Source organism: Chaetura pelagica, unplaced genomic scaffold (genome assembly GCF_000747805.2).
Source record: "Chaetura pelagica isolate M959 unplaced genomic scaffold, ChaPel_1.0 scaffold314, whole genome shotgun sequence".
Classification (NCBI taxonomy): domain Eukaryota; kingdom Metazoa; phylum Chordata; class Aves; order Apodiformes; family Apodidae; genus Chaetura; species Chaetura pelagica.
Genome location: NW_009953218.1, coordinates 2702983 through 2719222, shown reverse-complemented (window position 1 = coordinate 2719222; position 16240 = coordinate 2702983). Strand labels below are relative to the sequence as shown.

Below are 16240 nucleotides of genomic sequence, written 5' to 3'. Positions count from 1 at the left end.
TCCAGGGATGGGGCATCCACAGCTTCCCTGGGCAACCTGTTCCTGTGTCTCACCACCCTCCAAATAATTTCTGAAACCGTGGTGCTACAATATCAACACTCCTGAGTGAAAAATGCAGTAGAGATCAGTTTGCTTTCTGCAGAAGTAAGTAGTGAGTACTGACTGAAACACTGCTCAGTGGGGATGTATTTGCACCTACAGACCACCCTAGCCCACACACATCTCTAGAAGTGTTTGCATGCTGTGTGCCTCTCCTACAGCTACATCTGCCCAGGCTTAGGTGAGCCCTGTCTTAGTGCTGAGGGTATGGGTTGCAAAGCTTGCAGTTGTACTGACTCCTTGCATTCAAAATGAAGATCTAGGCAAAATCTTGTTCTAGTTTTTCACAATCCCTAATGTAAACGTCTCTTTCTCCTAACTTACATGACGTATTTCAGGGAATAACAGTAACTTTTTTAAGTGAGTTGAGAGCATGATGGAGAGTGGATTGGGATATTGAAAAAGCGAGCATTTTGTGGTTCTTTGTTTAATGAAATGGAAAACATGTGAAAACAGGACTATATTGTGAATGTGGCTTGAAGATCCACTAACTTTCATTAGGGATGCATATATAGTGCATTTGTGGCCTGCTCTGACATTCATTGCAGCTGACAGCATCCCCCTGATGACAGCCTTGGAATAAATTAATGAATGGATGGTTTGAATGATGGTATATCTAGGGAGGGATATGGAAACCAGTGCTTGATGTCCTTTGATAATCAGTTATGGGTAATATAAAAAGAAGGAGAAAAAGCCATGAATAATAACAGTAATGGTCATAAGTATGGCCTGTGGTGGTAGTTTTCATCCCACGGGTTATACATGCTGCTTCACCTCAGGTGTACAGAAATAGCAAATGTATATTTTATTTATTTGTTTCTTTGCGGTGAACATTGGTAGGTAATAACTTATATCCGCACAATTTGAATAAGGAAGAAGATGCTGAATTGCAGCAGGATTTTCACAAGTGCTCAGCCTTCACTGGGTTATTCACTGAAGTGAATCACAAAATTCATGCTAGTTTCAGCAGAAACAAAGCTTATTTGCTGGGAGTTAGATCCCCTTAAATTCTTTCTAGTTAGGTCAAAACAACTGATATTAACAGCTTGCAGGGAAAAAGAAATAGTCATAAACCAATTTTTATTAGAAAAATCAGTTTTGCTGGAATTGGAATACATTGAAATTTTTGAAATTCAAAATGGGAAATCAAAGACTCTACTGTCAGTTATTATGAATATAACATTACAGTTATTTATTTTAGAACATAGTCTATATTGTAGTATTAAGAATGATGTTAAGCAACACTCTGAAGGTAACATCACATGCTCTAGGGGCAGGAGAGGTCATGTATTTAATATCACTTGTTATACAGTTCATTACCTGTCTTTTTCAACAACATTCCTGGCTCATCCATGGGAGAGCATGAAATTAATCTGTTTTTTAACCAGATTACTGGGTACTGAAGAAGACAGTTATTTTTAGAGCCGTTGCCCCATTTGTTGCAGAAGTTGGAAGTGTACAGCAAATGAGACAGGTGTTTGCAGAAGTAAAAATGAACACATTGATAAGGAAATTAGAGAGAAACGTCTTTGTCAGAAATGTTCCTGTCACATTCCTGTGTGGTAATAGGCAAGTCACTTCATTATTTTTCCAAGGTGGCCACCATTTTTTGTTCTCCATTTCAGGGTGACTGACATCAGATCTTCAGTCTTGTCTGCAGAGTCCCAGAATCCAGATAGGTTATCCTAGAAGTGATGCAAAGCTGCCTCATTCTACCTTTAAAAAGGATAGCATAGTAGAGAAGATCAAGGCCACATGATTAAGAGTTTGGAGGAAGTGAAATATCAAGTAAGCATTATTTGTTTTTTGAAACTTTTTTTAGCTACCACCTTATGATGCATGACCATGTGTTCCATGCACACACTTCATTCTGGGAGGTTCAGAAGTTTTTGAATAATTGAATTTGCAATGTTTTAAAAGCAGATCTAACTTTTTTTTTTTTTTTTTAATCTGCAGTAGCTAATTACACTGCTTTAATCTAATGGATTTTAATTGCAATTTTCATTCTGTTTAGCAGGATGGATTTCTGGGGCAACAGAAAGGGCAGCTCTTTGCCCTGCTTGTCATGGCAACAAAGGTCATCCCAGGGATGTTCCAGCTGAGGCTTGGAGCTCAGCACCTTTTGCAGCCAGGAGGCATGAGACAGAGAGCCAGGACACCAGCCCAGAGCACGGACCCCGGCAATTGCAGGGTCCCACCTTCTAGAGTGCTTGGAGGCTGCCAGAAGGCTGCCAGGCTGCTTAGGGCCCTGGTTTTAGCTGTTTTCAAGACACAAGGAAATCCAGAGTCTAACTGGCCATTCTAGGGGGGAAGGGGAAATCTCCCAGTTTTGAATTGCCTTATTTTCCATGAGCATTCCCTTGTATTACGGATTAAGGAAGCCTTTAGCCTTCTGCTGGCCACTGCTTAGTACTTTAAATATTATCATGACTTGAGTTGCTTGCATCTTCCCTATAGTGCACATCCTTTCTTTCTGTCTGTATCAGATCTCTTCCATGTTCTTGGTCATCCTTTTTCCCCTTCTCTAGTTACCTGCTACCTCTGCAATACTCTTTTTAGAGATCCATTGGCAAGTGCTGTTGGTGGGATTCCAGCCAAGGCCACACCACTGAGAATGTTGTTTTACTTTTTAGCATGATTTCATCTGGAAACAACATCTATGCAATTACAATGTCTGTGAACTTATTCATTTATTTCTACCAAATTTATTAGATAAATATTGATTTCAAAGCATATTTAATATCTTATTGCAAGTAGTTAGTAGTAGAAAGGTAAAAAAGAGATCATCCTCTACATGTCCTGTCCCTCACAGAAGTGCAGTCTGTCCTCACGCATTATTGCATCTAACTGAGTAACATGCAAAATAGACCTATTCCCCAGATGTCTCCAAATACAGGGAAAACTTCAGTCCAATCAATCAGTCACAAGATGCAAACTGTAGTAATCCAGTTTACGTTAGACTCAGAACCTCTAAGATTGCCAGTATTGTTCATTATCCTATTTCAGCGTAAACTAACTCTCTTTTAGGTCTTTTTCAGCATTCTCAGTTGGTTACATCTGTTTGGAACAAGTCTCCTTCGACTTTTTCAGGAGGTACTGGGATTTATTTTTTCCACTCCAGTGGACATTGTATTACACTAAGCAACACTGATTTCAGTGGAGTTTTAAAGAGAAAGTTAGAACATCTTAGTAAGTGAAAAAGGGAAGGAGAGAAGAGTGGATACAATTAAGTTTCTACCTTAGAAATGACAGAGAACATGAACAACAGCTGACATGAATCCTTTACAAAATTATTCTGGTACTATACCAAAGGAAGTAATCTCTTTTATGAAAGTCACTTACCTGAAACATCAGCTTCAGAGAGTTTAACACTGACAACTATTGGAGGAGGCAGTGGGCAGATTTGACAAATATTGCTCACTGAAAAGGAATTAAATGTATGAGAGCTGTATGATTTGTTGCTGAATGTGGCTGCCCACAAAGCCTTTGATGCACATGTCATACACTGGAGATTAAAAGCTCAAATTCTGCGACTATGGGATCATGCAAGCTTCTCTGATAGCTGTTCAAGTGGTCTGTGATTTGCCTAGCAAGAAAGCTTAAAGCACTTACAGAATCAAAGTTAAAACTAAATATATCATTATAATTTCTCAATAATCAAAAAGCACATCAAAATCTTTTATGAACATTCTTGGAAAACCATAGTGAATGTCTGAAAAGACCATCAGAGTGACAGTGCCTTAGAAGTGGAAAGATAAAATATGTATTGTCTGTCCTGTGGTAGGGAAGAAGAGACATGGGAGGGATTATAGATGCCATAGTATGAAAGAATGCCTCACATATGGAAAAGAATATGTGGATTGTAAAGTGGGAAAAAATCACTTTGGGCCATATGTTTCCCTCTGGCATCAAACTGCACAGGAGAACAAAATAATCCAAAAATCATGTGATTTTTGAAGCACAGCCATCTAACTGCATTCTCTTGCTGCCTTTGTACACTATGCGGAGCTGGATCCAGACGTGCCATATGAGAAGCTACACAATACTGTGAAAAGTGCTAAAGGAAGGGGAGCATGGCCCCATTCATCTCCCAGATCAAACCCTCCCTGGAGCTGGCAAGGAGACAGAAGAACAAGGATGGGCAGGGCAGGGATCCCGATACTCAGTGCAATGTTTTGGTACAATATGAGTCAGGTACATGGGATGCCACCCTAACCTAAATTAAGGCAGAGGTAAATCTGCCGTTGCCCTGACAGGGACAGAATTTCTGCCTCATTATGTGCCTTTGATGCCACCATCTTCCTGGGAGGGCTGCAGAGCTGCTGCCGAGGCACCGACCTGGGTCCCCACACTGCCACACCACACAGCTCTCCCAATAGCACCAGGAGCCACAACAGAACATCACGCGGTTCATGCTGGGACCAGGACTGCCTAGACCCTGCACTTTGAGTGTTGACAGGAGTATGATATTGTGGGGAGCCAAAACCCCTTGGATTCCTTAGTTTTGCTGCCATAGAGAAGGGAGCTTACACCTGGGAAAGCCAGCAGAAGTGTTTTTTAGGAGTCCCATTCAAAATCCACATGTTAGAAGAAGGTAGGACTTCTATCAGTTCTGCTTACGTGGCAAGCAGGCAAAGCTGCACCAACGTGTCTCCACACAAGGGACACTGTGTGACATAGCATCTTTTAGAAACAGATGAAGTATATCGAGCTACAGATAAAGCCAGGTGAAAAAAAAAAAGATGAACACAGATGAAAAGATGATGATGAGATGATTTGAAACAACAGAGAACTATACCATGAAAATAATGAACTTATAATTAGGGCCTCTTACATTCTCTAATCGTGGAATATTCCTTCCCCAGCAAATTATTTTCTGCCATGGAAGTTTTAATTTCTCTGTTCACTGGGCCATTCATGTGCCACTTTTTTTTTTTTTCTTTTACTTTTTTTTTCCCCTTCCCTAAAGGATAATGTTTATTACACTTGCTAAGCTTAATTCCTTGCACATGAGGGAATAAAATCTTTGTGGACTTTCTGCTGCATCAGCATGGAGCAGATTAAGAGGTGGGTTTTGTGTGGGAGTGGGTACAGAGAATCAAAACCTCTGGACTAAGGGCAAAGGCTTTTCAGTGCCTCTGGTAATGAAGGGTAAAGTAGCCAAGGAACTGAATGCCAAGGGTTGTAATCCTGGACATGCAGGGAAGAAAGCAGAGACAAGAAATGCAGTAACAAATGTAGGAGGACAGAGCGTTGGCAAATTCAAAAACTATGAGAGGATCTAATCTGCAAGAGAATATGACATGCTTGTCATTAAACAGTAATTGCAAACCTTTCTGATTTCATCAAAGTTCTTCCATGTTTACTTAATGACACGTCTGAAAATTACCTAATTAAAATAGGGTAGTCTCAGAAAAGGAGAGAATTCTGAACCTCTGCAGAAGGCTGGTGCTGCTTTTTTACTGAGAGCAGGAGGCATTTCAGAGGACTTTACATTTGTGTCTACAGCAGGCAGTGACAGTGGGTGTTTGCACGAGATACAAAAGGACTAGGCTGCTGAGAGAGCTCAACACTGGGATTCCTCTTTGTCATATTAATTACTGGAGATGGAGTTTTGCTCAATAGCCAGGACCCAGAAATATTTTTACACACATGGTAGATTGTAGAGAATGTTTCCAAATTACACAGGCATCTGAAGTGGAATGAGAACAGCAACCTGGTAGTATGTTTGTTAACAGGTTTGATATTTGCCTTTACACAAAGCACATTCATGAGCTGCACAGCTCATGTAGACTAAGTCCCCCACAGTGAGTACCCAACAAGCCAAATAGAGTGGGTATGCTAAGAAAAATAAATCCAACACAGAAACCCATTGAAGAAAGAGATTCAGAGAAGGGAGTGATGGAGTATCTGGAATATTTGTATGTATCCTTAGCAATCCATTCATTACATAAGTTACAGCTCTGCAGCATTACCTGATGTCAAAAGGAAAAGAAATGATGTGATATTATGAAAAAGTTGAAAGTTCATAGAGCAACAGATGGATAATGCAATACTAAAATGTATACATTATCTACAACATGCATTTAGAGACTTTTGTCTGGCATAAGTTCTTCAAAAAATCCTAATGACAACTGCAGATAGATTTAAAAGTGCCCAGAATGAATGAGATAACTTGTACAGCAAACACAATGTCAATATGAATGATGTAAAATTCTATTTCAAATGCTCAACTGCGCATAGTAAAATGTTTCCTAGGGGAAGGAGCAAGAAGTCCTAAAGCATGGCTTCAGTGAATGATAATTTAAATAGGAAATCCTCCAGAGGGTCAGTAAAAAAGCCATCGAAAGCAAGAATATGCTATAAAAGAAAGTTAAACCAAATTACAAGGCAGTGATATAAAATAAATGTCACAGCATCATGCAAAATATATCGAAGGAATAGAAACAATACTGTTTTCAAGAAACAATTCAACTTCATACATATATTTATATTATTTCAGATCACCAAAATATGTCCAGATGTGTTGAAGAATGGGCATGGAGTTGTCATTCAGCTTAGGATAAAGGAGTAAGAAAAACTGCCTGAGTAACAGCAAAAATAAAATTATGTTTAAGACCTGTTGGATTACAAAATATTCTCAATGCCAAAGGGTTTAAAACACTTTATAAATAAAACTGAAACATCATTTCTAGATGAAGTATGCTCAGTTGCATATGTAAAATGTAGATTTAAGCATCAATTGGAAGGTACCATCTTGGTCAATACCAGATACAGCTGGCTAATTTGCTGTAGATTTTCATATGGTTATAACAAATAGCAGGTGTACACTAGGTTGCAATTGTGCATGTGTGATATTGAAAACTTCCATTCAAGTAATTAATAATAGCTATTATAGATCTTAGCTGGAAAAGTTTCTATCCTATATTTTACTTGACAGTTTTCCAATTAATGGCATTTAGATTTGTGGATGATTAGCAGTTCTAAAAACTGGCCTTATCCTGGACACTTGGAAGATAAGGAATACAATAAAAGGCTCATTTGAAAACTTTAGTTTGCCTGTCTTCCCCATTTTCCCTCTTGAAGCTTGTAGCAGAGTTAATTCATTTTCCCTGGGTACCAACCCACAAATAAGGCCTGTACCCCTTTTTGTCCTTTTATAGTGCCTCACCTCAACTGCTGTATCTTCTTGTTTCTGCTGTGAGTTAGGTTGTTCATGTTAAAATGATAATCTTCCTCTTATGACCTAGCATGTCCTCATTCAGTTCCGTGTCTGTTTCAGCACACCTCCAAGGGTCTAATAGTACATGCCTACCTTGTTTCTGTTTATATTATCATTACTTTTTAAATTACTTAGTCACAAGCTGGACAACTCAGTGGGTAAGTAATTGGCTGGATGGCCGCACCCAGAGAGCTGTGGTCAATGGTTCAGTGTCCGAGCGGCATCAAGTGGTGAGTGGTGCTTCCCAGGTGTCAGTCCTGGGACCAGTGCTGTTTAACATCTTTGTTGGAGACATGGACAGTGGGATTGAGTGCATTCTCAGCAGGTTTTCTGACAATACCAAACTGTGTGGAGTAGCTGACACCCAAGAGGGAATGGATGCCATCCAGAGGGACCTTGACAGGCTTGAGAGGTGGGACAATGCCAACCTCATGAAGTTCTGCAAGGCCAAGTGCAAGGCCCTGTACCTGGGTCAATGCAATCTCAGGCTGGGGGGAAAATGGACAGAGAGCAGCCCTGAGGAGAAGAACCCAGGGATGGCAGCAGATGAGAAGCTCAACATGAGCCACCAGTGTGTGCTGGAGCCCAGAGAGCCAGACACATCCTGGGCTGCATCAAAAGAAGTGTGGCCAGCAGGACCAGGGAGGTGATTCTGCCGCTCTACTCTGCTCTGGTCAGACCCCACCTGGAATACTGTGTACAGCTCTGGTGTCCTCAGCACAGGAAAGATACAGACCAGCTGGAGAGAATCCAGAGAAGGGCCACAAAGATGATCAAAGGGCTGGAGTACCTCTGCTATGAAAACAGTCTGAGAGAACTGGGGCTGCTCAGCCTGGAGAAGGGAAGACTCTGGGGAGACCTTATAGGGGCCTTCCAGTACCTGAAGGGGCTACAGGAAAGACGGGGAGAAACTTTTCACCAGAGAGGGTAGTGATAAGACAGGGTTAATGGTTTTAAACTAAAAGAGGGTAGATTTACATTAGATAATAGAAAGAAAATCTTCACCATGAGGGTAAGAAGGCACTGGAATAAGTTGCCCAGGGAGGCTGTGAGTGGCCCCTCCCTGGAGGTGTTCAAGGCCAGGCTGGATGAGGCTTTGTGCATCCTGGTCTAGTGGGAGGTGTCCCTGCCCATGCAGGGGGTGGGAACTAGATGATCTTTAAGGTCCCTTCCACCCTTCCAAGCATAACCATTCTGCAATTCTGTGATTCTATGAAACTGCTTTTTCCTCCAGATTGAGTAGTGAACTGGCATTTCATTTTTTGCCTGACTAATTCTGCAAAATAAGTAATTTTCTTTTAGCACATATTGTTTGCTTACAGCATATAATAGAAGTCTTCTGGCATCTAATTCATTAACATGCTTTTGCTATATAATTCACAGCTTTATTATCTCTTACGAAATACCATTCATAGTAACAAAGATATTCTGAAAAAAATCCAGCAAGAAGTTGAAGAAGGATGGGCTGGAGAGACGACTGGAATGGATTTCCTACTTCACTCTTCTATAATATTTTCCATCATCATTCTAAAAGGATTTTTACAAACATGAATCATTATTTCCATTTGCCTATGGGAGACACTGAGTCACCTGAAGAGGAAGTGATTTGCCACACAGCAAGTCAGTGGTAGAGCCAAGAGCAAAGATCTTAATTTCCCATCTGATTGCTGTCATGACATTAACTCAGTTTACAGCTCTGACACAGTCTTCTTTACGACCTCAGGTGAGTCATTTGGGTTCTTTATTCTGCTAGCACTGCAGAGCATGTTTGATTTAAGCTTTTTTTAAAGACCACAACTGGTTGAAAACCCTCCACTAGTACATTAGCCACATATTTGGATGCTTTTTTCTCACAGGTTCTTTGCAGGGGAGGATGTTTTGTTCAGCACACTGTTATATTAGGTAATATTTTATTTTTCCTGCTGTGTTTATTTGCTCCCAGAAAGTTTTCATGAGTACTAAGTTTAGCCAAGTGAAACTTGTGTCAGTAGATGATAGAAAGTGGCAAGTTAGAGAAGCCTCAATTCTGTTGCTCAGAGGATACACTACCCATGTGCTACAGGCCCCACATTGTTCAGCTTTGCAAATACTGTTTTCCTTCTCCATAGACTTCTAGAGCACAACTCCGTGCACTCCAGATGATGTCACAGTGAGGATGAGAGGAAAGTTCACCCCTCCACCTATTGCTCCCTATGGAGAGTGGATGAATAGCAGAAAAACACCTTCTTTGCCCTTCCCTACCTCATCCCATATGCACAAAGAGCTCCTCCAAACATTTCCTCTGGGATGTATCACAATAACAGCTCTGAAGCCTCATGTGGTACAAAGCAATCATTTAGGTATTTGGCTTTTAATTTTTCTGTACTTCACTATTTCTACGTCATGTGGTTCTCTCTGCTTTTTTCTATTCTTCTTACCTTTCTTATTTTTTATACTCTTTTTCCTATTTCTACTGTGTCTTCCTGATTCATTTCTATGTGGGTTTTTTTCCACCTTTGTATGTTTCTTTTCCACAAGAAAAAGGAGGTGCTGCACTCTAGCCTAACTCACCAGAGAGGCATGGAGAGATTAGCTGGAGAGCTGGCAGAAAGCATTGCTCTTGTCTGGCTATGCAGGGAGAGGACTGGGGTGTTGCTGCTGTGAAGATTTCCCAGAAGTATTGGAGCTGGTCCAACAATTTACTGTAAAGGGACTGCAGTTCTAATGCACATTCAGCAAGGTGGAGGCTGTATTTTTCAGGTCAGATACAGTAACCAAGAGTGGCTTGTCAGATGAGTCCCTAGTCTGAGAAAATAAATAACATCTTTGGACAGGATGTTCCATGGTACAACCTGGATATGAAGGATCTGGCCTTCATATGAAGTCTGATAGAAGAGGGGAGGCAGATCTCTGGCCTGTAACGATCATGCAGAGTTAACAACAAAAGGCCTTGTAGCTGGAGGACATTATAATCAGTTTCTTGGCATCCCTATTTCCATTCTCCAACCAAGATGGTCAGCAGTGTCGACAAAGCAACGTGGCTCTGAAGAACAGCTTCCTTTGCTTACTTTTGGGTCAACCAAAGAGGAGTAGCAGGGGGAGAATGTGAACTGGGGTTCTAGCTACCTTTTCCTGAGCAGCAGGCAGACACCTTACACACCTTTCAAAATGGGGAAATCTGCTCACTTCTGCCACCCGCCGTCCAAGCTCCCTGTTGGGTGACCAGACATACTGAGTCCAGTATTTTTGAAGGAAGACTGTAGTACACTGTTGGGCTTGCTGCCATGCCATATCCCACAGAGTAGAAGTTGAAGCAATGGGGCAGAAGCCATTAGCAGCATAGTTTGGGGAGGACAGCTGAGCAGTGAGGAAGGAAAACTTTCAAGGCATCATTCTTGCAGAGGGGAACTGAGTACAATGGTAACATCTGCATGTGTTAGACAGCCAGAGTGTGTGGTGCATGTTAGGGACTGCCATGATGTGTGACACAGAAGCTTTGGTTCAGGTAGGACCAAGATGCTTTTAGATGGAAATGAGGATAACATCTCCATGGGAAGGACAAAAAATGGTTGTTGTTAACACTCCCTAAATGTATTTGATTTTACAAGAGGAAGCAAAGTTGTAGAAATGTACTTTGAGTAGGAAAATGTTAGCCCTTAAGGCCAGTGGGACTTTGTTGCCATTGTCTGTGCGTGGTTCTTAGGGAATTTCTTCCTTCCTCTGTGGAAGAAATTTTCTATGTGAGTGGAGGTATTAACAGTGGAAATTACACAGCTTAAGGAGATCTTTTAAATCTACCAGGTACACACCACTGAGCACTAGTAACAGGAGAATCGATTCAATACTCAATTAAGAAACTAAGAGACAGATGCTGTGGCAGTCTTTGCTGCTGAGATGTGTAAGTGCTTTCCATAGGAACATGGGATTTTCTAAGGGCTGTTGGCTTCCTATTTATGTATTTTTGCCGGTAGTTCAGGTGGGAGGTAATGGAAGCAAGTCTGTACTCAAGAGACAGGGAATATCTCTTCTTGTGTTTGCACAGATACCACAGAGCCGTGAAACTGGGTCAGGTCTCCCAGTGCCAGAAAAGCACAGACAGTAATACCAATCATTGTTTGTAACACACTGAATTTAGTGCTTTGCTGAAGACAAATTACATGGATGGAAAGCAGGATGGTGAGCCTACTCTGAACTTCTTTGATTTGATTATTTTGTCTATTGTATGTATTTATACTCTGCTTATTCACTGAATAAACTGATCTTAGAGCTTTGTGGCAAAAGAAATGCATTACACAATTAGCCTTAAATGAAAATGTAAACTTCTTTTTTTCAGTTTCATGAATGATATCTCTTCTTTTAAGCATTACTCGATGAATGAAATTAAGATAAGTTTTCAAGACATTAGCCTTGGATCAAAATCAGGGATGCAGCTGTAAACAGTGAGGTCTTTGTGGCTACGTCTGCACTGCTCTTCACGCTGCTACCAAACACTACCAAGGTCCTAGGCTAGAATGCCACGTCTACACCCATATTAAAGGCTGTTTAGAACATCACACAAAAAAATCTAATCAAGTCTATTCGACATGTCTACACCCCGCATGGTGCTCACAGGTAAGTAAGAAGTAAGTAAGAAAGGTACAGGAATGCAGGAAACGAGGAATCTCCACATTTTCAGAGTTTGTGGATTTCAGACATACGGGATCCCTTCCCACTATTTGCCTGCAATTAAGGATGCATCTCTGTTTTTTATAATTCTTTAGACCTAGAAAAGACTCCAGAAGTAATCTACTGCAATACTTCAGAGAATAAACATCACAACTGATTTGTCACCCACTTAGAACTATTAGAGTAATATTCTAGCAACAATTACTCTGAGACGTAACAGAGGAAGAAGGTTTTAGGGTCCAACAGCTGAGTGACATTTTGATACTGTCCCACTTATGAGATTTATCCATTCTGTGGGAATACCTTCAGGATGGGCCTCTCAACCATTCATCTCCATTCATGATTTCATACATCTGCCTCTCTGTAACTACAATGTTTCTGCTAGCTTCCCAACAGGCTGGAAAGTAAAAATGGACTACCATAATAAACTTCAGCTTTGAGCCACTATTAGTTCTTAGTTTTGTTCCTAAAGCCCTTAAATCTATTGTTGGGTTGGTTTTTTTTTTCCTATCAGCTTTTTTTCTCATTATTTATTTGTAATGAAATCTCTTGTCTTTTGATAGCTGGCATTCTTCTTCAAGCTCAGCTCCTGGGGAGCTGGGACAGCTTGGGTTCAGGTTTTAAAATAAATATACCAAGTCATTCTGGTTTCTGAGAAAAGAACTGAACACATAAGGCAAATTTTAGTGAAAGGCTCATAGGTAAACAAACTGTCCTTTTAAAATAAATACAGTTTTTTTAAGCCAGTTGTGCTTTGTGGCTATATTTTCAACACAGAGTCAGCAGTAACGCCTCCAACAGTCCCATTAAAATCCCCAGTGCTCAAGAATACAGACATAATAAAATGAGCTAGGAATGACATGACCTGACCAGTGATGAACACCCAATTGAGAACCTGATATTCTATGGATCAATATAGGTTACATAAAAAGCAAAGTATTAATTGCAAGAGAGGATTCTGTTGTGCTGTGAAGTCTCTGATTTATGAACTAAGAGAGTTCACTTTTAGTGACAAGAACTACACAGTCATAGCCGGTCATCACACACTTTTTGGGAGTGGAACTACTTTGTCAAGAACTGCAGCATGTAGGTATCCAGCATGCTGTGCTCACACTGCTGCAATATGCAAACAGTCCAAGACCACATGGGAAGTGTGAGCATGAGATACTTTGTGGGTGCCCCACATCTTACCCACAAATAAGTAGCAATGCAAAGCCAAGATATGCCATAAGAGATGGCCTTTTGAACACTAATAGGATGTCCTTGGGAAAGAAAAGGGTATCAGCAAAACACACAGGCTCACATGCAGAATGGCATGATCAATACATAAACAAGTAGTATGTATTAGTATCATTACACCACTGTTAACTTTAATAAAGATGGGTTCACTCATTACAAAAACTTGCATAAAAGCTGTAAGGAGGAGAAATAAGAACTTAAAAGAGAGAAGTGCAAGTGAGTCAGTTCACAAAGAACTATCATTGTTGTTGAAGGCAACATGTATGTTGAAGGCAACATATCATGGTAGAAGCAAGTGTAATATTTAAAAATTAGTTTTCCTAGTAAAAAGTCCAGTGCAGTTTTATAAGCAAAAAGTTATTTCATGTCCATTACACAGTATTTGAAACAACTGGATAAACCAGAGTAAATATGTTTAAAAATAGATCATCATGGTTTGTTTTCCTAGTGAACAGTGATTTCTTCCTATACACACTGTCTTGAGAGTAACTGTACTAGTTCCTGGAGCTCTGTGCTTGTGTGAGATCTCCACTTTCATTAAAGAGAAAAGGAAAAATACATTCCTACTCTTCACTAACTAATTCACATGCACTCACATCACATGTCTAAAAGAATGTGAATGTGATTAAAGCATACTTTAAGTCTCAATAATTAAAAGGTAAATAGAAAGACACCAGCATTTACAACGTTGCGAGTTTTACAAGAAGGTCGCATTTCTTTTAGATGTGACTCATTATTTCTAAATGCTTCAGTTATGCAACAGTGAGTTGTACAGAGACTGGGTTGCAGTAGCTGCTAGAAGAAGTTGCAGCAAGAGATGTGTGAACCCTGGAAAGGCAACTGCTATTCATAGCCTTTAAGAACCTACAGAAATGCTACACAAACTTGGCATCAGGAAATGAAGGTAAAAGAAGTATTATGATAGAACTTCAAATCCCAGTCCAATGAGGCCAACAGAAATGTGATTGCTAACTTTCAGAAGACCACCTTTTCACCCAGTGGGAGAACTGCCAGCTTCCTGAGGACACCAGTCCCTTAAGGATGAGAGGGAAAATATAAACTAAAATGTGTTACGCAAAAAAACCAACAGCCATTTTTTTCCTGAAGAACAATCTCGACAATCTCTGCACTCAGCATTTACCTTTAAAGTTACCTTAAAATTTACGATCTACCTTTAAGGACATACTTTCAGTATCTACTTAAAATTTACAATGTCGAGGTATTGATACTAACGAGGTGTTGATATTATTGATACTAATGTAAACTATTAAAGAAATGTGGAGATTTTGGATTAGTAGTGAAAGTATCCCAACTTCAGTATCAATCAGAAGATGTATTTTTGGAACATTTCATAATATTTTGGCACACAGATTTTAAAGCATGACTTGAAATATGCAGACTTTTTAGTCAGCTGTTCTGTGTATTTTCATGCTGTATTTTTGCAGGAGATGATTCAATTGTTAACAATTTATAGTATTTTCTGCCCTCCTGCTGCTATGTAAACAGTTCTATAAACTGACTCATGTCCTATCTGTAATAACCAGACAGAACATGTGAATTGCACTGGTAAGAGGACAGGATCTTCACCTCTTGTAGGACAGCACACATTCTTCTCATACAAGGAAGGTGCCTGAGTGGGTGTTAGCTAGAAAGGTGCTTTTCAGAATGGGATCTAGTCTGGAACTGACTGCTCTTGGTTTGACCAGTGGCACAGGCAGCTGGAGGTTAACACTGAACACCGGAAGGCATATTCAAACATGTATCCCAAAGGGCTGGTGGAAGGTGTGGGTTGCTTCTCACTGAGGAGGAGTGGAATGTCGGAAGCATTTCTCTCGGCACTTGGGATATCAATTAGCTACTACAGATTGGGAGATAGGTCAGAGCAGGTGCATTTACATTAGTGGTTTAATGCATAGCAGAGTTTGTGTCAAGTGTAATCTTTACAGCTGGAGTTCTGTGTGTTACTCCAATACACGGTACTGCTGTATGTGAAATTGTTCCTCTGCCAGAGAATCAAGGAGGAGGCTGGGCACAGTGGTTCCAGGTATAGCTCACCAGTCACACAGACCCTTGCCCCTTCTCAGCCCAGAAGAGCTGTGTTAAAGGAGGCGTAGATGAACTGGATGAGTTCTGTGTTCCTAGGTGTGGTTAGTCAGAAACGGAGGGTGGGGTATTGGAATTAATCATCAGCATGCATCATCACCATCCTCATCAGCATGAAAGACAGCTTCAAGTCACCCTTGTAGCTCTGTAAACTTAGCTTGATCTCCAGCATGTAGCTGCCTCGCATCTACTTTAACTCCAGCTCTGCCAGTGTTCCTCAATAGCAAGATTAGGAGCGTTAGCAGGGAGCATCCGCACCATCCTCAGGGCAGCACCCTGAGGGGGAAATGCACAACTGTTCCTGCACTTGGATCTTGTTTCGGGACCACTTCTGCACGTGGTGTGACAAGGCCGGTCAGAGTCAGGTCAAAATGGAACATCCTCCTGCATTTTATGATGGGATAAGCAGTAGGTAATCTTAGGTTTTTGTCTTTCGGAATGAAGAGATAAAAAGGAAATTTTGAAGCCTACACAAGGTTCTGTGGCCAAAGGGCCAATACAGAAAGGCCAGTGCACAACACACCCTCTGAGAAACGCCGGTGTGACATGTTGGCACAATGACGTGACAAGCACACATCTCTGTACAGTCAGGCAGTTCCCACTGCAACATATTCGAAAGGCTGTATTTCCCAGAGAAAAGAGCAATCTATCCAGGCAATGGCAATCGCAGTGCAGGAGGTGCCGAGCCCCTGACAGCGAGGCTGCAGCTTCCCGGAGCGTCCATTCATTCATCCGTCCGTTCATTCATTCACTCCTAGCGCCGCGCTCACACGCAAGTCCCGCTGCCGGACCCCGGGGGCAGCTCCCGCCGCGCAGCCGCTCCCCGGGCGTTTGCCGGGGGACACGAATAACCGGGAAGGGGCGGGGAAGGACGTTTGGCGCTCGGGCCGACACTTCCCAGGGCAGTTTGCCCCCCCAACCCCCGGGTGTCAC

General features: G+C 41.2%; 1 protein-coding gene across 1 annotated transcript in view; it reads left to right on the top strand.

Moving 5' to 3' along the window:
- Window positions 1–11883: 11883 nt before the first annotated feature.
- Window positions 11884–16240, top strand: part of LEMD3 (LEM domain containing 3) — a 55940-nt gene continuing 51583 nt past the window's right edge. The window contains exon 1 of the mRNA XM_009997770.1: window positions 11884–11911. Coding sequence (XP_009996072.1) covers window positions 11884–11911 — 28 coding nt within the window. The remainder of the gene's footprint in view (window positions 11912–16240) is intronic.